General features: G+C 35.6%; 1 protein-coding gene across 1 annotated transcript; it reads right to left on the bottom strand.

Moving 5' to 3' along the window:
* Positions 1 to 211: 211 nt before the first annotated feature.
* oprl1 (opiate receptor-like 1) lies at positions 212 to 22,186 on the bottom strand. The gene is made up of 4 exons (XM_027144731.2): positions 21,836 to 22,186; positions 21,309 to 21,530; positions 4,174 to 4,526; positions 212 to 2,544 (listed from the first exon to the last, which is right to left on the bottom strand). Exons 2-4 carry the CDS (start codon positions 21,518 to 21,520, stop codon positions 2,015 to 2,017), a joined length of 1,095 nt encoding a protein of 364 aa, XP_027000532.1. The 5' UTR covers positions 21,521 to 21,530; positions 21,836 to 22,186; the 3' UTR covers positions 212 to 2,014.
* Positions 22,187 to 24,326: the final 2,140 nt, after the last annotated feature.

Here is a 24,326-nt window from a genome sequence, read left to right as displayed (position 1 = left end):
TGTAAAGTTATCTATGCTCTATAAAAAAGGTTAAGATTAAGATAGAGTTGTATACTGTATACTTCATGAAAACCTGTCAACAAGAAGCAGTTTTGTTGGCTAAAATTAATACATCATCAAGGGTATTCTGCTGTAATGTTCAATAAATCAGATGCAGAGTTTCTTAAAAACTAAATAAAACAATTAATCATATATTTAAATGGTAGAAATAACCAGCTGTCTTTTCTGTCACAGATTTTTTAAGTATTATAGCCAAAGACATGTGTACAAGTATGAACTTTTTTTTTAAAGCCAAAAATAATTAAAAAGAAAATAAACCCCAAAAGTTATGAATTGGACATCAGGCGATCAGAGGGCTAGAATGCTCTAAAAGGTTATACACTTTACTGCGATTATAGGTGGCCCAATTATCACACTGCTGCCTGATATAATTTAAAAAAAACTTTACAGTTTAGATTCAAGTACTTTCATCAGGCACCTCTACTAAAGAAAAGTCTGGCAAGATCAAATATAATATAACTTTCCTTATGTAAATATTAACACTACATTTTGAAAAAGTCTCTCTGTCATATTCTAGTAGATGGGTGAATAATATTGCAATACATGGTGCACAGCATTAAAATAGGGGCACCATTTAAGTTTTTACCAAGGAATTGGTATAGATGGATTTCAGCTGTTACACCCCATGTTTCACAATTCCACACATCAACACATCATAAAAGATGTGGACAATTGAACTGATTCATATTTAGCAATGCTATGATAAAAGATACCTTTTCCATTTTAAATACACTCCCACTTCATTTGCTTTTTATCGTGTTTTTGTACTTGCTGAAAAAGTGGTAAAAAGAAAACCGGATTTATAAAAAAGGTGTGACAGACGTTTGCAATACCATTTAATGCACATACATACAGAAAAAATAGATAGTATTTGCAGTATTAAGCTCAGAATATAGTAACTGTTTAGACTCCATAGTGATAACTTACATGACAATTTCATCAGCATTTGTTTGTTCAACAATTTGCTTGATTAATAAATAATTCCAGAAATAACTAAGTAAACCAATACATTTCAGCAAGTGAACAAATCATTACAACATTAAATACAGCGTACATGAAAAAACTCTTACAGTGTCATTTCTAGACTACTGTTCAGAGAACAATTCTACCTTTTTATAACTTTTTTTGGCTTCTTTAAAAAGTCATTTGACATTCAGTGGTCATTGATGTAAACTGATGAGAAAGCTTACTTCTTGTTTCTGACTCACCATAACACGAGGTAGCGAACCAAGATGCTGGGTACACTCAAAACATTCAAGAATATCAGAGGTATGATTGACAGATGACAGTAAGAATACAAAGACTCATGCTAATTAACTTCATTGTATGCACTGATTAATATAACACTAAATGCACTATAAATTTTCCTTCTATACAAATTATGCTAGAGGATAATCCTGCCAAAGATGTTTTTTTCTTTTTGTTGCAGGAAAAACAGGCTTTTCAACATAGCATTTTTAAATAAATATACATCTGATTTTAACAGAGAAGTCTCTGTTTTATGTTTTCAATGGAATGTGGTTATATCTGAAGGTAACATGTTTAAAAGCATGTGAGATAAGCTCCATCGATGTCACTCAGGCTTCGACTTGACTTTAAGACAGTTTATAATCTATTTAAGGCAAGTAGTCCCATTGAAATAAACAATAAATGCTGACAATATTCAAAAGCATCTCTTTTGTGTTACCAGCAAGTGACAGGGATCTCTTTTTAAAAATCAAGCAAAAAATGAAGATGTTAATATCTAATCTGCAAAAGACTAAAAAGTGAGCCCCTTTGCCCCCAAGGTTAGGTGTGTCATTGATTTTGACCTCACCCTGGGTCCTTGTACTTTCCATTCCTTCATGCCTAGACAGTGCTAGAGAACAGTGATCTGAGTGAGCTCTGAATTAGAATGTCCTGTCCCTGGATTTGGTGGCTGTTCCGGGCTGACCAGGGGCAGCTCCACGCCTAGTCATGCCGCATTACTGTTTGCCTCTGTAGTTTTGCAGTTGTAAGCAACATCTCGTGCCACGCTGTGCATGCGGCCCGACTGCTGCTGCGCATGCAGGCTGAAAGGTGATGGTGGTTGGCAGAATTCGCGGAAGCAGCGCTTAAAGTTCTCATCCAGAAAAGCATAGAGTACTGGATTTAGGCTGCTATTGACATAGCCAAGTGCAATGCAGAAGTGCATGAGCACCACAGTGTGCACACTGCCCAGGTTGACACCCAGTGACTGTGCAAGTGCCATAATCTGGATGGGTGTCCAACACACCACAAATGCTGCCACCACCACCAACACCATGCGCGTTATGCGCCGTAGGTTGCGATCCTTTTCCTTGGAACCAGACAAAATACGAACATTGCGCAGGCGCTTCACCATCAGGCTATAACACACACTAATAATGGCCACTGGAATTAAGAAGGAGAGCAGGAACACACATGTGCCGAATACTGGGTCCCAATAACTGCGTGGTTCTGGAAGGACCAAGATACACTCGATTCCTGCAGAAAGTAAGAAAAATAAATAAATATTTTGATTTGTGCATAAACAACTAATAAATAAATAAATGCAAACCATTCTTTAAAAGGTTGTGTTATGATAATGAAGTGTTTCAGAATATGACTAACAACATTATGTCAGAAAATATAATACATTTCAGACAGCCCATGAGCAGACAGTCTAAGAATGAGAGTAATCCAAATTTTTGTCAGCTCTGTTGAGTCAGAATATTCAAAGCTGAGGGAAAGAAGTTTAGCTTGCACACTATTTTAAGGCACCAGGATCACCTTAAATACTAACTCTTACAAACTGAAACAATTACTGCCACAATTCTGTCCAATACTCCATATTTGTAGTGACCTAATTTCACAGGAACAAATAATGGTTTCCTTATCCTTCATCTCATTCATCTTTACATACCCTCCTACCCTAAGCCACACCAACAGCTTCAGCACCAGAAAATGCTTAATGGAATATGGCCGATTTTGATACCTTTATTAAGTATAAACAATGGGTTTAGCTGGCTTACACATTGAACCCTCAAGGAACAAACCATTTTCCAAGATTCCCAGTATTTAAGCTAGGATTCTCTTGAGAAGAATTAAGATAAATCTCTATCAGGGACTATTTGTTTCATTAAATATATAGAATTAGATAATATATTGTTATTTTAAATCAGAATACAAAATGCATGTTATTAACAAATGCACCATTGAAAAGCAAAAAAGTAAAAGATTGAAAGTTTGTTACTTTTTTATAAAATATTTCAATGTGTTTATTTTCTAGTTTTATGGGTAAAACAGTATCAACAAAACAAACAGCTATTGTCATTGTGTCAGAGGCATGCCCAATTCCTTATTGTCTTTTGTCACCATTTAATGATTGAGCACCTTTTTATAAAAGAGCTTAAGTGCACGATGCCTAATGACCAAATCAATCATCAGAATCCAAACATAAAATTGTAATGCTTTGTGAGGAAATGACTGGGTGGTAAGAGGCAAGTATACTACAAGACTCTTCTCTGTTCTGGCACCAAGGTGGTGGAATGAACTTCCCCTAGAGGTCCGGACAGCTGAGTCACTGGCTATTTTCAAGCGGTGGCTGAAGACCTACTTATTCAGGAAACACTTCAACTAGCACTTCTTTGCTTATCTTTTGCATTTAAAAAAAAAAAAAAACACAACCTTTGACATATTTCATTGTAACTTTGAACAAATGTTTTAAACTCATGGTGTCTTAAGTATGTAACCTAGTGAGCCAGCATTAATTCAATGTTAGAGATTTAAGCACTTATGTACGTCGCTCTGGATAAGGGCGTCTGCCAAATGCTGTAAATGTAAATGTAAAACATGAAAAATTAAGGTTTAAATAAAAATTTCAGAAATTCATGTTGTCAGAAATTCAGCTTTTTTTAAAGAAATTTAAGGAGCCATTCATTATTCACAAAAAAATTTATCCAGGCATGATATGATATGCAGCACTTGGCATGGCAGTTCCCTGACCTTCTTGCATTAGAACATGTTTTAATGGAGATGACAAAAGTCACTAGTTAAAGATGTTTGCCAAATGCTGTAAATGTAAATGTATTTCTACTAACAAAGGTTCATTTATACACAAGCGCACACACTTACCATGGTCATACTCAACATCTCCAAGCACCATGGCCGGTACCCCAATGGCAGAGGCCAATAGCCACACACATATGTTAACCACCTTGGCCTTGTGGGGTGTCCTCATATCCAGGGCTTTGACAGGATGACACACAGCCACATAACGGTCCATGCTCATTACAGTAAGGGTGAACACACTAGTGAACATGTTGTAGTAGTCGATGGAAACCACTGCCTTGCACAATTTATTGCCAAAGGGCCAGAAACCTAGAAACACATCTGTGCCCTGGAAAGGGAGTGTAGCCAGGACCAGAGCATCAGCCAAAGCCAGGTTAAAGATGTAGATATTGGTGGCTGTTTTCATCTTTGTGTACCTGATAGCCAAAGAGATTGAGAAAGAGAGTAAAGACAAGAAGTAGACAAGTTCCATTAATTTAGAATTGTCCAGCACACAAAAATATAAGCAGATATTTCAAGGGTCCTTGTTCTTTTCAAGTAAATTATTTCTGTAAATGTTTGCATAATCCAATTTTGAAAAAAATGTGATTTTGTCATACTCACATATGATGTATATACCATAACATATCTAATATCATAACATTTAATTAACACTTAAAACTTCAAAAAAAGACAGGTGGAAATATTAAATGCTGCTAAATGGTTAAAGAAAAGCAGAGTGGAAGATATTTTGACTTAAAAATAGGGCAGCATTACAGCAGATGAAATGTTAAAATCTAGAAATAAAGGTAAAGTGACAAGAAAATGGTGTGACATACTGTAAAGGAGAAAAAAGATCTACACAGTACCAACATAATTATATATTGAATTATGTATGCTAAACACATCATACAAACAGCCATTTTAACTGTAACAAGAGCACAAGCACTGCAGCAGAGGGACCCCTTGCCAGAATTCTAACCACGGCCGGTTCACGGAGATGCACATCCAGATGCACATTCTACTTCTGGGATTGCGAACATTTAATCTATGCTTGATGTGGAACCAGCCCCCATGTGCTTGCACAAACTGCACACTACCTGATCTTGGAAAACTGGAACCCATGCAGATCGAACGTACCTGGGTTCCCCTGGAGGAACGCTAACACCTTCAACAACAGCAGCTATTCTTCTTCTGTGGCAAACCCGGACACCACTTCTCCATCTGCCATGAGAAACCTGCCACCCTAATACATATAGTGGTACTGTTCATCTTGTCTCAGTCATAATAGACTCTAGGTCGGCTGTCAACATTATCCACCAAACAAAACAATGAACTGACACATAAAACTTCAAAAAAGTACAGATGGCTGGAAATATGAAATGCTAAGACATTTTAACTCAATTCTATGCCAGTAAAAATAGGGCAGCATGACAGGTTACATACTGTAAAGGAGAAAAAAGATCTACACAGTATATGCTAAACACGTCATACAAAGAAACTGAGAAACTGCCATTTTAACTGTAACAAAGACACAAGCTACAGGTAGCAAACACCAGAGGGACCTCTCATCGGAATTCTAACCAGTTGTGGTTCACAGAGATTCGCATCCGTTTTCTACTTCCGGGATTACAAACATTTAAATCGTGCTCATGTGAGGCAAAGTATATATACAAGCCATTTGTTTATGCTCTCAATTCAATGCTCTCACAAAATGTGCATTTCAAATGACCCTGCTCCTGGGAAGGGCTCTGGCTTGGGCTGCTCCTGTTTGGGATAATGACACACAAACATGGACCTTGTACTGTTCCTGTTATTGTTCCCAAGGACCCCTTCAACCTTCCTTGTTGCACTACATCAATGGAAGCTCCCAACAGCTTATGAACTGTGAACATTCCTGAGAAATACCAAGGACCTCAAGGAGACCTTTCAGCAAGAAACACGCAGCCCAACTACCCCCTTATCACCCATGGGACTGATGTCCTGAATCATAGCTTACATGAACTATATTCTAATTTACTCTGAGGACTACAATTCTCACGTTTCTCAGGTTCACCTAGTATTGAAACTCCTCCTACAGCATAAACTCATTGCCAAGGGTGAGAAATGCCTAAACTTCCTAGGATACATGATAAGCAATCGGAGTGTAGAAATGGATTCAACTACTGTACTGTACTAAAGTACTGGCCGTGGCAGACTGGCCTAACCCTTCCACCACCGACCTGCAGCATTTACTCAGGTTCAGGTTTACTCAAAGTTTCATTCAGGGATACCATTGATTCATTCAAGGTTATAGTTCTGTTGCCACCCGTCTTACAGCCCTGCTACAAGGAAAGCCTAAAAAACTAAATTGGACCGAGGCAGAACAGAAAGTGTTTGAGCAGTTCAAACAACGTTTCACCATTCCAATTCACTCCAATTCACATCATAGGTGGGCATTCTGCAAGAAACGGAATAAATGTCATCCTGACATCCAGTTATCATCCCGTGTACTTATGAACATAATGCAGTCAGGAACAGAGATGGAGTGAGTTTCTACCATGGGAGGAGTTCAAAATTCAAAACTCACTCACCCGAACCTTCACCAGCCTCATGCCTTTCAAGTGCATTCTAGGCTATCAGCCTTATTTCCTTATTTATAGGGTTCTGTAACAAGAGCACAAGCTAGCAGCTACCAGAGGGAAACCTTGTCAGAATTCTAGCCACTTCCGGTTTCTATTTCTGAGATTAAGAACATTTAAACCACACTCATGCCACGATACAACGCAATGATGACTACAGAATCACAAATGGCTTACTTCTGACAGTAATGACAGCAATAATTAAATTCTTCCAAGGTAACTATACAATGTGACAGAAAATGTGTATTCCGTCATTAAATGCTAAGGTTTCGATTGATTTTCATTATTGGGTGCCATATAAAATTTTATTTTTATTTTGTAATGTAGCTAATGTATCCCATTCAATGTCATAATGTTTAGGTTTAATATATAATTTATATTAAATTTTAGTTATTTCTGCATTTAAGCAAAATATGTCAACGTTCTATGAGAAACTGGAAAGTTTTTTAAGCTTTCAGCAAAGTCAATTGACATTAACAAGATAAGTCTATTTTATAAACCAGTTGCCTGGAAAATCTGCTTTGATTTCCATGCAGTTTCCTGGACTGACTCTATTTTGCACGTCTTTATGAGTTTGTGTTCTACTGGCAGATGAAAGCTGAGAAATAACATTTTTATGAACAACTTTTTACGACACTACACGGTCATTCATGGGTTACTGTACTCATCCTCGCTCTTCTCTACTTGTCTGATCATTTGAATTTCACTCTTTGCTTCTTGGGTGCTGTGTGAAAATGGAATTAAAAGGATATCATCAATCATAGATGACCATCATTCCAAAAATAAAGCATCTTTTTGAAACAAATTTGACAGACAGAAATGTGGATACGGAATTTGTGTCTATGTCCCATACCATGGATTTTCTAATATGCAGTATTGCTCTATTAAGATTGTAACGTCTGTGGGGTCAGACAAAACAAGCTAGCTTTGGCTCACAAAGCATAAATAGACATTGGATGCCCATGACAGTGTCAACAGTTGTCCTTTCTTGGACCATTTTTTGAAGGTACTATCCACTGCATCCCCCACATGACCTGCTGTTTTAGAGATTTTTTGAACCAGTCATCTAGATCCTACAATATGGCCCTTGTCAGATCCCTTTTTTATGTTAACATTTGTTATGTTAACACAACATTTTAATGTTATGGCTGAACGGTGTATTCTAAAATGTATATTAGTTAACCTAGATAAAACATGTTTGATTACAATAACTAATTGAAGTCTATGTAATACTGAATTTTATATAGTTACTGCAAATTATATACTTGTATGGATAAGGTATATCCGTAGGCCTACACACAATTCCTAAAATATAATACAGTAAGGTTGTCAACTAGATTGATGATTTATCCATCAAACAATATCATATTAGAACAGCTCTATAAGAAAATACAAAGATATAGTTTATTATCATGCTACTAGTTAAGAACAAACTTTTCTATGGATTGTTAGTAAATGTAAACAAAATACAGAATAACACCTACACAAAACACCTCTCTGTCTCTCTATGAAACATTTATTTCCAACATACTTCATGGATATCTACAGTCATGGTCTGAATGTGAGGGCAGGTCTCAGGTCATTAGCTGCTGCTAAAGAAGGAAAAAGAGGGGGAAGCTGATGAAAAAGGATATGAGATTTGAATGATCTACTGGGGTTATAATAAAGATGCAAGCTGTGCCCAGGGAAACCAAATAAGCAACAAAAAATAAGGAATCAATGTGGGTGAATTGTTTTAATCCAATTCATATCCCTTAAAAAAAAGTCTTGTATGCAAAGTAAACAGCCTGCATACATTCATTGTCAAAATTATAAGGAACACCCATACATTTACAGAGTTCACCACAAAATACAAACAAACAAAGAAACAAACAAAAAATTAAATACATCACCTAATATTCAAACAACGAAAATGAAAGAAGGGTGTGATCTATATGTGATGTACGCACTGCCTCTATGTCTCACAATATCATAAATTGAATGAAGCCAGTTTCAAAATAGCACTTTTGCTGGCAGATTACATGTCAGAATATGTGTCAGTCACTGCTTTAGTAGCCAGTTGAACTGCTGATAAAATTAAATGGTTATTCTGAGTGATCATCTTTATCATTTAAAGAAACACTTCTATCCGTATGGTAGTGGTCTCTTCCAGGGACCACTGGATAAATGATACAATTGAAAACAAAATTAGGGTCTCTGAATCTGTTTTAGTAGTGGAATCTGGTTGGTAGAATTCATTCACATTATTTCTATGTCAAAGTAACAAAGGCCCTGAATGTAGCAAATGTGGTTTTGAGGCAAACTAAATTTCTGATTGACTACATAAAATCATACCACAGATTTGTGTAATATTAATCATTTTATAAATGAAATCCGCTTGTTTAAATAAGCAGACTAAAATCCTTCATCTACTGCCTATTGATTCATGAAGACTGTGGTAAAAGATTAAAATGTCATAGGTTTAAGATAATGTTAAGGTTTAATCTTTATGTTTTATGGCAAAGAGCTGCTAGGAAAGAAAATGTCATTATTACATTACTAACCCTTAATCAGCAGCCAGCTAACTGGCTAATAAGTGGTTGACTACAAGCAATGTCAAGACAGATTAGATTTTCCAATAAACAAAAGACAGGCAATTTTTTCATCATGGAACATAAACATGGAAATACAACCTAAGATTGTCATGACAATCTGTGCAGGATCTATATGTAGATTATAATCACGTTATATGTGTTTGTGTGATTACATAGATTTCCATTCAGTTTATTTATTGCACAAACTGAATGAAAAACTGGCAGTGAAAAAATATAGACAGCTACCTTAGATTAAACTGCAGTTTGTGTTGTGCATTGAAAAAAATGCTTCAGTGAGAAAATCATCCTTTCATCCTTTTTAATGATAATAGAATTTCGTAACACTTGGTGAATATTCCAAAATAAATGTCTGAAGAAAGCAAAGTATACATGCAGTGTGTACATGATGTATAGAGCCATTATTTTTTTTTAAATTAAAGATATATTGCAAAGACTGAAGGAGAGAAAGCAGGATTTGGGGGAGGACACTGTAAATCAGAAATGTGTGTATATCCATGCAAAAGCTTATAAAAAAGAAATATGTGTCTCCTGTTTCCTGTACCTGAATATTTGGGCCTACTTTGTGGTCTTTTGTCTTTTATTTAGTTTTGAGATTTATTTAAGTTGGAAATTTTGCTAGCAAACCAGGTTAATGCTATTTGCTTCTATGTGCACCTCTCACATAACAATAAAAAGAGATCTGTAGTATCAAAATGAGTCATTAGTTGCTGGATGACTTTGCATGTTCTAGTTACAAAGGGGATAATCTCAAAATTCACAATGGGCTTTAGTTTCATGGGCTTTAGTTTCCAATTGGTGCAAAATATTTGTGAGCATCAATTCGGAAATTATTCTAAGTCAAATATTGTTTCAAAAGCAATCTGTGGGGGCCAAGATCTCCTGGTAAAGTGTAACCCTAGTGGTCAGTTCTTTCCAAGAAACATAAAAAGCCCATACATGAATATACTTATCAGGTTTTGTGAAGATAGCTCAATGCTAAACGCAAACACTTGGCTCATTACAATAGGAGGCAAAATAACAGCCAGCAGTAACATCAGCAGTATCTAGAGAAAGACAGGATGAAACAAAGGAGCTTAAATAGGATGAATAATGACATAACACAAAACAGATGAGCATGCTAATGAGGGGAAATGGAAAACAGAAGAAGATATTCAGACATATGTACAGGGCTGCCCTCTGGAAGTCTGGGTGGGAAATGGCTGGTCTCCAAAAGGAAAACAAGCCATAACACTAATCATAACATTATTAATTAAGCCATAGATGCTTATGGTTCTTAAAAACAGCTAGTTTGACTCAAACCCAACCTCCTATAGTACAACTACTTATACAACCTCACCGTGTTATTGGTGTTGGTTATTGGTTTATTTTTATCGATTTATTGGAAGAAATGGAATATAATGGGTAAACTGATTATGAGGACATCTTTTTTCCTCATATTGTCACTCATGGGAGTATAATTAGGAGTCTAAGCACCTTCAGATACCTAACAAAACTTGATTGGTCCTAGGATTTGTGCCCGGATTTCACAAGTATGCTGTTAAATTACTCAACAAAGTGTGAATTAAGAAATAGGACCAAAACAAGCATATCTCTTGAAAAAAAAAGTGTTTATTTATTTGTATTTATTTATATAAACTGGCCTTTTGAAACTAACTTATAATTTATGAATTGTCCCATGGATTTGAACCAAACTGGAAATATGTGCTTGCGATCATTGTCTTGTTGTATGACCCATTTTGTCTTGCGATTTAGTTCATGGACAAATTTCCTGATATTTTCCTTTAGAATTCACTGATATAATACTGAATTAATGGTTCCATCAATGATGGAAAATCATCCTGCAGCAATACAGGCCCAAACCATTATACTACCACCATCATGTTTCACAAATGGTATAAGATTCTTATGCTACAGTGTAATGTTTTCCTTTCGCCAAACAAAGCAATCCTCGTTTAAACCAGAAATATGAAAGATTCTAAAGGATTCACAAACTTTCAAATGCCACTGTAAATATATGCACATCCTCATGTTTGATCCATGAAATCCTAAATTGTAAGAATTTTAAAAGATTAAACATTGTTACAAAAATATCGTATAAACATTGAGTCTGCACTAAGTGTAGATATCGGAAGGCAATACCACACTTTTTTTTGGAACAATATAGGTTAGATCATACGGAAGCATATTGCATTCACTTGAGGAAAAAAAACCCTACTCTGTTTTTCTGAATTAACGACTTAATTATCTCAAAATTATGAGAATAATCTTCATGAAAAAAACTATTTTGCTCTGTTTTTCTGAATTAACGAGATCCCTTAAACTTGAAAGGCGGGACATGTTTACTTCCATGCAATCCACCTAAAATAGAGCTCCTGGCAGGATTTTGAGAGATCAAGCAGATCAGAACGTTCTTTTCGTCTGAACAGGCGCAAAGTCTTGAGGTGTCTGCGCAAAGTTGACGCACTAATAACATTACCATTTATATTACTTAAAGACAGCAGTATCTCCCAATGTCCCAAACCCAAAGTAAAATAAAACCGGATTAAACTTGAAAGGCGGGACATGTTTACTTCCATGCAATCCACCTAAAATAGAGCTCCTGGAAGGATTTTGAGGGATCTCATTAATTCAGAAAAACAGAACAATAAATTTTTTTTTATGAAAAATGATCTCATAATTCTGAGATAATTAACTCGTTAATTCAGAAAAACAGAGCAAATATATTTCATTTCAAGAAAAAAATATCTCATCATTTTGAGATAATTAAGTTGTTAATTCAGAAAAACAGATCAAAAAACTTTTTATTCATGAAAAATTATCTCATAATTCTGAGATAATTAACTCGTTAATTCAGAAAAACAGAGTAGATTTTTGTTCCTCAAGTGAATGCAATACGCTTCTATAAGATGATGCCACTGCTTCAGCAGATATTAGATATTACACATCCTTTCAGCACAAAGCATTATGCAATGGCAACAACAAGCAAATAGAAAGAAATTGGCTTGTACCCAAACAACATACAGTGTATATAAAAATCTAATTCAAATAGCAGGTTTCTTTACTGTAAAAAATTAAACAAAAACATCGTCAGCTCTATTTCCACATTTAATGTAATATAGCAAACAGTCTCCCATCTTAACACATATTGAGTAATTTTATTCAACTCTTTATTACAAAAATACATGCTTCCACATGGGTTTGGGTGATAAGCTGATTTGTTCTTGTGCCAAACATATATTTTAGAATTATGCTTAAAATGTTCTACTTTGGTCACATCAAACCAGTCTTTCTAAAAGACGCTTTGATTTAGAAACCGTACACCATAGCCCAGACATATGAGCACTGCAAGAGATTTTTGTCATAAAATGAAAATAAATGTTTCATCACATTTTACTTGATGAATAACATTTAAAAAATATATTTTAAAATAAAAGACAAAAAGATTTTCTGAGTTGCTCAAAAGAAAAATATGTGACCATCAGCAAATCATGCATTGAATCCCAACTGAGAATAATTGGACTTGATTTGGGGTCAGGATGTAGGACATCCTTAAGGCAGCAAGCCTTGTCAATTAGAGTAAATCTGCACATGCTTTGGGCTGCGCATTGTCACATGCCTTGGAACAGTATGAAAACATGTTATCGTATTGCTGCAGATATTAAAGCATGCACAAAACTTGAGCAACAATTTACTGTAGCAAATACTCTGTATAAAAACACTGGGGTAGGTTGTTGCAGTTTCACATGATGCAAAATTTATTATTTTTTTATATCAGCATGTCCTGAATTGTTCCATTTTTCACATATATTTGCATTCGTATTAAACTTAACTTACTATTTAACATTTTATAGTTATGTTATGCAACATCCATGACAGGGAATCATTATCCTCAATGTCCTGTCTTTTTATTTTAGGGGGGCTTACACAGATAATTTACCTTAAAGTTAATAGGACAAAAAAATGTGAAGTCTACTATGTTACTAAGAAACCAGAAAGTGCAAATCTTTTTGAAGTGAAGATTCTTCTGTGGCAGAAAACTGACCAACTGGTATAAATTTCTGACACACGAGAAACCATCTATAAATGTTAAACAATGGTATTCTTTTAGAAAACATAAACATACCAGTTATTATATTTCTTTAAATTCTGATTTGAATTACAGTGTGCACTATTGTCCAAACTGAAGCAAGAAATTAATCAACACCTTCTGACCAATCGCATTCAAAATGTCAAGAGTACTGTAGTGGTGTCAAAAGTGCACTAGTGGCACACAATGTACTTTAGTTAAAATAACTGCTATCCCCCCCAAAAAACCCCTCCCCCCAAAAACAAAAAACAAAAACAAAAAAACACAATTATCCTAAATGTCTCTGCCCATATACAATAAAAATAGGCTAAAAGTGGTTTTAAAATTGTATGAATAAAAGATTTTTGTATTCTGGGTATAGGAAAAGAGTCTGGAAGTTAGGTGACAGAAAAAAAGAAAACATTTCCCCTAAAAAACAGCATACATTTGTACTAAGATTCATATTAATAATTAACTGTTAAAATAACCTTAGCTACATGGGTTAGATGACAAATATCTGGGTTTTTTGATGTGGGTAATATAACCCACAACTTTATAGCATTAGGAAAGAGCACAAACTTATGAGTGAACACAAAAATGTATGCTGGTCAGTTTAATTTTAAGACATACTAATAGCTCAATCTTGTCTGTAATTCATTCATCTTATAAGTTCTTCTGTCTTAATTTGTGGTATCAAAAGTTCATAAAAGCTCAAATGAACACAACTGAACACAGCTGCAGCTCCAATCAGCTACAAGCTTCATGAGGGGATGACTTTTAATTCTCCACCACCAGTGAGCAAAAAGATTGGGTGGTAGCAGGTGGCAAGAGGACTTGTGAGCAAAGATTATGGAAAGCTTTGTTTTCTGTGTTTTGTTAGGTACAAACATAACCATCATAAAAAGGGAATGCGTTTTTTTTTTTACTACTGCTTCAAACTTACATATGATAAAAAATGTGAAATTTCTGGGAAGGGTTTAGATATATATAAATAATAGAGGAATCACATGTAAAAGCTAAATTTGTGGATAGAATCACCATTGATGAGGAGACAGTTAGACTGTAGTTGTTGGTATCTATTAGATGAGATTTAGTTTTGGTTTTGTCTAGAGTGGCAGAATAGAATGTGGCTGCCATACGTCAGGCACAGGATAGATTAGATAAACAGAAATATAACAAAGACAACGGGAAACTGCAAGATAATATATACCCCTTAATTACATGTCCTAGGCCTGCAATGATGCATATGTGAGGAGTTATATATACTCAAGTAGAAGCATGTAGAAAATGTGAGTGCATTCATTCAATATTAATATTGGAGAAAAGTTTATTAGAAAATCTCAACAAATCATTTTAGTAGCACATGCAGTGTATATCATACAGATAATGAGTACCAAATAAAAACCACCTTACAACATTGATTTAACAGTTCTGTAATGTTTGTGGGCATTCATATATGCACAGCTTTCTTCAGATCCCACCAAAGGTCTGGACTTTGACTTGGCCCAGTTTCAGTCCAGCCTAAGTTGATAGATTGCTGATTGCATTTGGCTCAAGAATATTCAAGTATAAAGTAGCATCATCAGCATTATCATGGTCACAAGTCTGCATGTTACACAGGTTTTGTCGATGAGAAACCAACCCAAATCGTCACCTCTTCACCACGCTGTTTAACTGATATGAGATGTCTGTTGTGATATGCTGGGTTTTTTTTATTTTTGCCAAATAAGGCACTGGAGTAAGGAATGATGGCCAAAGCAAACTCCACCTCTCTATTCATTAGTCCAAAGGATATTTTTGACCAGCTTTGGTGTTTGGATAATTTGACCTGCTACATTCATTTCAAAGAGAAGGGTTTTTTCAAGAACCCCCTCAATTCAAACTATATATGTATTTTTTCTGATTGTGTTGACCTTAACATAAACATTTTATGTGCTTACATGATGTATTTTGGGTCAAAAGATGGGTCATCTTTTCAGCTCTAAGGCCACGTTCACACTGCAAGTCTTAATGCTCAATTCGGATATTTTGTTCAGATCTGATTTTTTTGTTTGGCTGTTCACATTGGCTTTTAAAATGTGGCCTATATCAGATACCAATGTAAACAATAACAATGACGTCACACGCAGCACGCCGTTGTGCTAAAGTTGGCGAGGTTATGGAGGAAGTAAGCATTTTCACTTTTTTCAATTTTCACGTTTGTGTGCGTTTGTGTGCATAATTGTGACGAATGTCGATGTAGATTGACGTAAAAGTCGCATCAAATCCGCCTTGGTTGTTCACACTGCAGCCACATTGGAAAAAAATCAGATTTGGGTCTGATTCAGGACCAGATATGGAAGTGGTCTGAAACTGATTTGAAAAAATCAGATCTGGTCTAGATTTGAGTGTTCACACTACTCCTGAAGAAGTCTGACCTGGTCACTTGACCCCAAAAAATCAGATTTGGGCCACTTTTCAGAGAGTCAGAGAGTCCTGACTTTGGACTGAATTTCCTAGGATGCTCATTCCTGCAATGTTTGGCAGCTGTCTTTAATGCTATTCATTTATAAACAACCCTTTTCACTGTAGAGTTGTGAATTTCAAACTGTTTGAAGAAGGCATTATTTAAGTGCAAATGCTTAAATGCTTATACAGAGATAATCACATTTCCGGATGATTTACTTATCTTGCACATTTAAGTAGTAACACCTGGCTGCTAATTGCACTCTTAATAATTCCCACCTGATTTCTGAGTTTTGGTTTATTTTTTGGGGGGAAAATGGCTACATATTGAAATCATTTGTATTTTTTTTGTTGACACCTGAGGTGATTTATAGATGTGGAGGACCACAGAATTTCTCTTTAGGCCTTGTATACATATTAAAAACAGATATCCAACACTGTCTTGTAAGTAGAGTCTAATGCATATTTTATTTTGAATAATGAATTGGGTGTTAAAAAAAAAGTCATTTTAAGAATGGCCTTGAAGTGCATTCTGTAAGGTTTGAAGAACACAGTGACACTAGGAAAATGTCATTTACTATTACTTATGCCATTTGGTATCCACACATAAACAGCTCTGAAACCAAATACAATGCTTGAATGACCCACAATCTATGCATGGACACACACGTATACACACACAAACAACCATCAAAGAGCAAGAACTGAACATTATAAGACTGTGCACTGGGTCCAGTGAATGGCAAGGGGAAATTATCCTTGCAGACATAAATCTGCAACCCCGTAAAATGCCATCTGAGGGTTCATTAGTGCAAATGGTTGTGATATCCTGGTGAGAGCAGCAGCCCTATGAGCACTTGTACAACAGCCATTAATAGATGCAACAGATGCACCATAACCATCTCTGGCAGAAAACTTCATAAATCCACAAACTTCATTGCAAACATAAAACCGTAAACAAATCTTGCCCTGAAGTCCAATTAAAGTTTTTTTTACCAAGCTGTCAATTAGAAATAAATAAATGCACTACAAAGCATGAATGAAGTAATTAGCCACATCTAAAGTTAGTTAAAGATGATTCTGTTGCCACTGCCATTTTTCACTTAAGATGCTTATGGTGGACGTGTTTTGTTTTCACTCTTTCAACTTTCTTTATAGTGCAAGAACAGCCATCTGGCACATATTTTACCCCAGACACAGTTCTCTGCTGTGTCCAGTCACAGCAGTGCAATACAAAACCAGACATCCTTCCAAAAAGAATTTGGCTAATTACATTCTGTATGATGTGGTTAAAATTGCAGATACTTTAGTTGGTTTAAAACAACTGCTAAGATCATAAAACCCAATAAAACACAGTATGAAACCAGAATTAATGCAAATACTAATACAGTGTTAGATTAATAACAACAGTGTAAGATATATCACATTTTATATTAAAATGCAATTAAGGCCTTATTGATTTTGATATAATAACTACTGAAAAATAGTATTGTTTGTAACAAAGACATGTAATTTCATTTCAGTGGGTTTTAATTTGTTAGACAGAATGTCCTCCCTAAAAAAATGTGTAAAGGCAGTGAAAAGGCTTAATAATCTCTGGCTGACACCATTTTCTTTAGAAAACATTAATGCAATGTACCTATTAACATTTGCTAATGTAGTAGAACTGCTCACATTGCAAAGTCAGTCCATAATGCATATGTGCTACGCTCTATCAATAATATTATGCAACCACTGACACCACAGTGCCCCACAGTCAATGTACAGACACCACCCCACCCCCACCCCTGCCTGCTACTTAATTGGCAGCAGGCAGTCTGATAACGGTGGAATCACCGGATGAGCAGAACAAAGCATCATGTTTATAAGAGGAAAGACTGTGATCAAAGTTAGGCCACAATAAGCAAGTGCTCTCATCACTCGTTACAAAAGCATTATGTTCTTTTTTTAGTCACAAATTCAAAAAAGCAAACCACTTTTCATTATTTTATCAATTCAGCCAATTTTTCAACAAAACATTATCATAAAAATTATATGCAGAACACAGTAAAGAATCATAAATATGCATTCACTGTGCTTGTAATAATCAGGATAAGCATGCAAAGCCTTCAAAGGTCTTCAGAAGTCCATGACTTGATGGTCAAAGCTATTTTGCTATTTTGAAAACTTTACACAATATTAAGCAAGTGGTTTTAAAGTTTGCTGATCAGTTTGTATTCGCCACCTTTTACTAAAAGGTTAAACTACAAATGACAGCTGTTCCATGATCTGGTATGGGTTTGCCTAGAGATAGTTGTCACATTTTCATTTAGTATCAGCTGATTTTAAGCAAGTCATTATTAGGCTAAAAAAGTCAACACAAACCCATCAGAGATGGTAAAAAACATTATTGACAACTTAAACATTAAACATTTTGACAACTTAACTATGAGGAAAATTCTTATTAAGAAAGAATGCATTGGTACTCCAAAAGCCCAGGATGTGGGGGGGTTTGACAGAAGTATTATTTCCCTGGAGAAGACAAGCACCTTCACAACAGTTGGCAAGATCAAGAACACCCTCCAGGATGCAGGCACATCTGCCATCATGTCAACAATCAAGTGATGTCTTTAAGAGAGTAAATACAGAATACAGATTGAATAATTAATTCTTTACAAAAGGATATACAAAGCATTTTTCACAAGATGTAAACCAGTGTTAAGCCTCAAAAACACTAAGAACAGATTAGTCAAAAGCAATTACTCAAGTAAAAAAAAATGCACCATTACGGAAACGGAAAAAGATGGAAAAAGATCAACTGGAACAGAATGAATGTAAGAAAAAGATGGGTTGGACATGCTCATGGCTTAAAAGTTCCACTTCATCTAATGGCATAGCTATGCATGGCTGACAATAAAACTGGTTTCCTTGTATTTATTGATGATTTGAAAAACCAGGAGGGTAAAATCTAAAGTATATATGACTATATTATGTGCTCCGATTTAACCAAATGCTCCAAACCCCTTGGACACTGTCAGGACTCAGCCCGGACTTTGGCCACGTGCTTTTGTTTATGCTTTGTGTCACATATCTGCCCTGCCCTTGTCTCTTCCTCCCCGCCTCTGCACACCTGTTCCTCATGTGTCTAATTGTTGTGATTAGTATTTAGTTGAGCCGTGTTGCCTTAGGCAGCGTGGAATCCTCTGTTGTCTTCTGTTGTCGTTGTTCGAGTCATGTCTGGTTTTGTCTTTGTCTTTGTCCTTGTTTTGTGTTTTTATTTAATAAAATCTGTTTTTTAATGCTATCCTGCATTTGGGACTGTTTTATCCCCACGTCCCTGACAGACACAGTGCAGTTGGATGACTTGAGGCATACTTCGAAAGTAACCCAAGAATTCAACATGGCAAGGAAGTGGAATGTTCTGCAATGGAAAGTAAAGCACCTGAACTGAATCCAACTGAACATGCATTAAACTTGCTAAAGGCAAACCTGAAGGCAAAATGCCCCAAGAACAAGGAGGAAAGCAGGAACTCAACTGCAGTAAAGGCATGGCTTTGCAGAGCATCACCAGGAAGAAATACACTGTCTGCTAATGTTTATGGGTTTCAAGCTGCAGACTTTCCACTGGTGTCCCACAAGACTTAGTATCATTATTTTATTTTAAGTCCATTATACTGTATGAAAGAAAGTTGAAATAACAACACTTGTAGTATCCAAATATTTATGAATCTGACTGTATGTTCATTGAATCTGACTTCCCAATTAATAGATGAGAATCTTATGATAATTGTTTTATACATTTTCATTTGTGTTAATTAATTAACCATGGTATTTTCCTCATCATCATCATCACCATCAATATTTTTAAGCAGGAAAAATACAAAGTATGTCAACAACTGTAAGAGACATATATAGACACAAATTAGCATTTCAATTAATACAACTGTTAGTAAAAATGAATGGGTGAAAAGCAAAATATACTTGTATGTATAGAAAATTCTCAAAACATATGCTTCATCAATGAACGGTATTGTAGAGTGACCTTACACAGTTCAACTTTGTTTACAAGCAATCGCTACAGCTTAAATGTGAAAAAAAACAACAATGCAAACTGGTTGTAAAATATACAGATTGACCTACTATACAGATTTTGTTTACTAGCAATTATTCAATTTACAGTTAAAACCAAAACCTTGCAATGAATTGTTAACTCGTGCATTTACACATGTCAAATATTATGAATGCAGCAGCTCTGTTTCAGAGACTTAACAGTGATGTCATAATAAAACCATATGTAAATGTTTTCTGGGTACTTCACATAAGTCCATTTTGAATTAGAAAATGTTGTGACCTTATACAAATATTTATTTTCATATCAACATACTTTATTTTTATTTATTTATTTATTTATTTATTTATTTATTTATTTATTTATTTATTTATTGTTTATTGCATATAACTACAGGTCAATTTTTGGAGGTACTACAAATATATGCCAGAAATAACCATGGAAACCGATGGGTAACAAAGAACCAAATAAGACAAGTTTAATGAATACTGTATGTACAAAAAAGACCAACGCCTGAAAAAAACACAAATTTCAAGGCAGGATGAAGAGGTTGCAGCCTTCAACAAAACAGACAAATGTTGTGTGGGTGGGGGTGAGGGGGAATTGGGCTGTTTGCTGATGAATCATTCATAATTTTTTGATAACCACTCAGATGAATCAACTAATTGTTAATCTTGCACTACATAACTGTAAACATGGCCATATAGGGTGTGTAGCCATGTTTTATTGAAAAAAGATAGACAGATAGACAGACAGACAGACAGACAGACAGACAGATAGATAGATAGATAGATAGATAGATAGATAGATAGATAGATAGATAGATAGATAGATAGATAGATAGATAGATAGATGTGTATATATACTATTTTTATAGTATATTTATTTAGTATATTTAATATTACTTTTTTTGCAATAAAACATGGCAGTTATGTAGTGCAAGATTAACAATTAGTTGATTCATCTGAGTGGTTATCAAAAAATTATGAATGATTCATCAGCAAACAGCCCAATTCCCCCTCACCACTACACACACACAGACACACACACACACACACACACACACACACACACACACACACACATATATATATATATACATATATATATATATATATATATATATATATATATATATATATATATATATATATATATATATATATATATATATATATAGGTACGTTAGGTAAGAAAGAAATTAAATACGTATTCTTCAGTTGCTTCACCAGCTTGGCCTGTGTTTTGGTAGCTGGTCAGCCCAAGCTGGGTGTCTTTTCTCAGCAGGGTTAGTGTCTCTGGCTTCAAAATCCAACAAAATGATTTACTTACTCGAATTCACAATAATAAGTTTCCTTTGCATCATTTTAACAACTGTTTTTCAGTCAACTGTTTTCGTTCCAAACAAGTATTAATTAGTCATGTGTATAGACAAACCGGCTTACCTGATAATGACATACATCACCAAGCAGTTCCCCACAAGTCCCACCGTGCACACGATCATGTAGACCAGTGTGATGGTGATCCTCACGCTGCGCGGAAACAGGTCGTCGTCCGTTTCGTTGAACTGACTTAAGTTGTTTTGGAACAGCGACTCGTTATAAAGGGTAATATTCCTTGCATCCTCAAAGCCCAAAGACCCGTTTATGGAATCCATTTGTGGAAGCCTGTGGGTTAAGAGTGAAACAAGCGGGCTTTGAGACAGTCCTTACCATGTATAACGTTTGCTTTTATCCGAATAAAATCACTCGTTCAGCAAGCAGGCTGCTACATTTGGCTATTTGTCGGTTTCTAAAAGGCGTCAATAGCGCAACAAAACAGTACAGCTATACATGAGCATGCAAATACATTGCAATTCAAATGCTTGGAACCAAATGTCCACGTTACACCATTACAAAGAATCATTTCTGATCTCTTTCCAGAGGAATGTAAGAAAGCTGCAGTAAGACCTTTTTTATAACACGTTACATACCGTGAAGCAGGAAGAATTAGTTAAATCTGTAGGATCTCCTGGAGACGATATTTACAAATACGTATGTTCATTACGGATGCATCTGAATCCAAGAAGGGGTGGTTAAATGGCTAAATGCATCTGATATCAATCTCCTGCGGTTTTCAGAAGCTTGTAATTTAGCGGGAAGCAATTCCGAGATTACTGCATACGGCTCAAGGATGGGAGCAGCAGTGTGGGTATTTTTTTCACCCTCTCTCGCGCGAAATGCAACGAGTACCAAGGGGAAGTACCAAGAGGTGCAGTAATGGGTTTTTGCTTCTTCTTGCGAATCTCCAGTGGCGCCTCGGATCTGCAGTCAGCATCTCTCTCTCTCTCTCTCTCTCTCTCTCTCTCTCTCTCTCTCTCTCTCTCTCTCTCTCTCACACACACACACACACACACACACACACACACACACACTCACACGCGCGTTTGTTTGTTTGTAAGAAAATTAGTTCATTTTCCTTTTAACCAACCTTGTGGCTGAAAAACAATACTTTGGGATTAAATCTTATATCTCATAGAATTTTGAAATGACATCTTTGCAAATTGGCCCGGTAGAGACAACAAGAGCAGAATGCCTTCACTGTTATATACTTGCGATATACAGCTGTTTATAGCAGTTGATCTGATCATTTCTTTTCAATGCTCGCTTATAATTCATACTCTACCTTCTTATTCACTTATAAATTGCCCCGATACTAAAAATCTGCAGAGATGCTTCTTGATGGAGAATCTACAGGGGATGCTCGTTCTCAGCTATTAAGGATAAGGCAACCAAAACACCAACACATTCCACAAGTCAGGGATTGTATATTCATCAGTGCTGTCTGAAGGGCCATGTAAGAGCCACTTACTATCTTTCCACAATTTTGGACAGAACATAAAGGATTCGCAGTGCAGGTGAGTCTGTGGTTAGAGTTTGAGTGTTTCTTTTAAAATTAAAGGAGCTGCTAGTGCCACCAACCTTTGCAAAAAGTGTCTGAGAAAACCCATTTGGAAAACTGTGCTATAGTCTGGGAAAAAACACTTGTTGAATTTTAGGAGTGATCAAAGTAAACACACAAGAAAACCTGCCTTTTTCGAAAACCCTTCGAAAACTTTTCCGTACACAGAAAAACAGGACTGCAGAGGCATTTGACCATTCTCACAAATTAATATGATCCAAATGTTTTGTATTTACTACTGTCTTTACAACAACTTTGCTTACAAGTAGATGAATGGCCTAACTCATGTAGCTAACAATGCTAATACTAAAGCTTTGGTTTTCAGGAGACCACATTACAAAAAGAAATAGGTCAGTGATTTCACTTTTGTGTGTTTCTTATATTATAACTCGGCTTTGAAGCACCCATATTACTTGCCTAACAGTGTTGATGATGCTATTACTACTGGGGTTAAAATGTCATTAGACCATATTATAAAAAACACAAAGTAAAAAAATAAAATTCCAGAATGGAGAAGGCACTTAAGAATTTCATGTGTTTATAGTGTTACACATTTCTGGCAGCTGTATGACCAAGTGTGCTTGAAAGTGTTTTCTTAAAAGTCCATGCTATTGCCAGTTTTATCTAGCCTGTTAACTTTAGTACAGAAGTGTCCGATCTAGGGCTGGTTTGGGTGCAAGTTCCAACCAAGCATGAGCCACACCTAATTCCAACTGCTTAATCTTGATCTTGGCTTTCAGTAGACTCAGCTGTGGCTTCTTCTTGGTTGGAATGAAAACTGTCACTTTCCAAATAAGATTGAAGATTTAGTTGAACTTTAGAAGAGACGGATATACATGGAAGGGCTTAAGAAATAAAAAAGCATTTGAATGTTCTTGAAGCCATCTACTTAAACTTTATAGACCTAATCATGACTTATTTTGATCTCTGAGCTATTTTTAACCTTTAACAAGACTTTGAAATACTAAAAACATTACCAATCATTAAACATTAACTCAAGTTCTTGACTGGTATCTGAATGATTTAATACATTGTGCTGCTGTTACATGCTGTTTTCAATCGTTTTGGATTTTTCCAGCACAGCAGTTCTGGTTTATGACAGTTCTTCAGTCCAGATATGTGCTTAATTTATATAGTGTAAATTTCTTGGTCTTTGGCTGAGAGTAGCACACATGGGGCTTGGACTCCCTGGAGAACCTGAAAAAGCTGGAAGAAAGGTAGCAGTAATTATAGTTGAAGCCCTTTGAACAAGGCACTCAGAGCTGTTTTCTTTATCCATGTGTCTCAGAAGAGGGAGCATTATAGCAACAAAGGTTTGGAATTTCTAGAGGTTATACAATCATGTTTACTTCTTGGCACATGTTTAGAGATTAATTTAGAAACAGACTTTTAAGAAAAATGAAGTTTGAAATTATTATAATTTAAGTGTAGCAATAACATTATACTTTTAAACTTATTTGTTTTTCTGACTAGTATTGATGGATCTGCCTACAAGTGTATGATAAAGAAAAACATAATCACAA

This window comes from Tachysurus fulvidraco, chromosome 23, assembly GCF_022655615.1.
Source record: "Tachysurus fulvidraco isolate hzauxx_2018 chromosome 23, HZAU_PFXX_2.0, whole genome shotgun sequence".
NCBI lineage: Eukaryota > Metazoa > Chordata > Actinopteri > Siluriformes > Bagridae > Tachysurus > Tachysurus fulvidraco.
The sequence above is the reverse complement of the archived record's forward strand: the minus strand, read 5'-3'. Positions and strand labels throughout refer to the sequence as shown.

Coding starts and splice junctions, on each gene's coding strand:
- oprl1 (XM_027144731.2), bottom strand. CDS start 21,520: ATGGATTCCATAAACGGGTCTTTGGGCTTTGAGGATGCAAGGAATATT. Junction 4,527..21,308: donor GTGATGTATGTCATTATCAG/GTAAGCCGGTTT, acceptor TTTGGCTATCAG/GTACACAAAGATGAAAACAG. Junction 2,545..4,173: donor AGATGTTGAGTATGACCATG/GTAAGTGTGTGC, acceptor TACTTTCTGCAG/GAATCGAGTGTATCTTGGTC.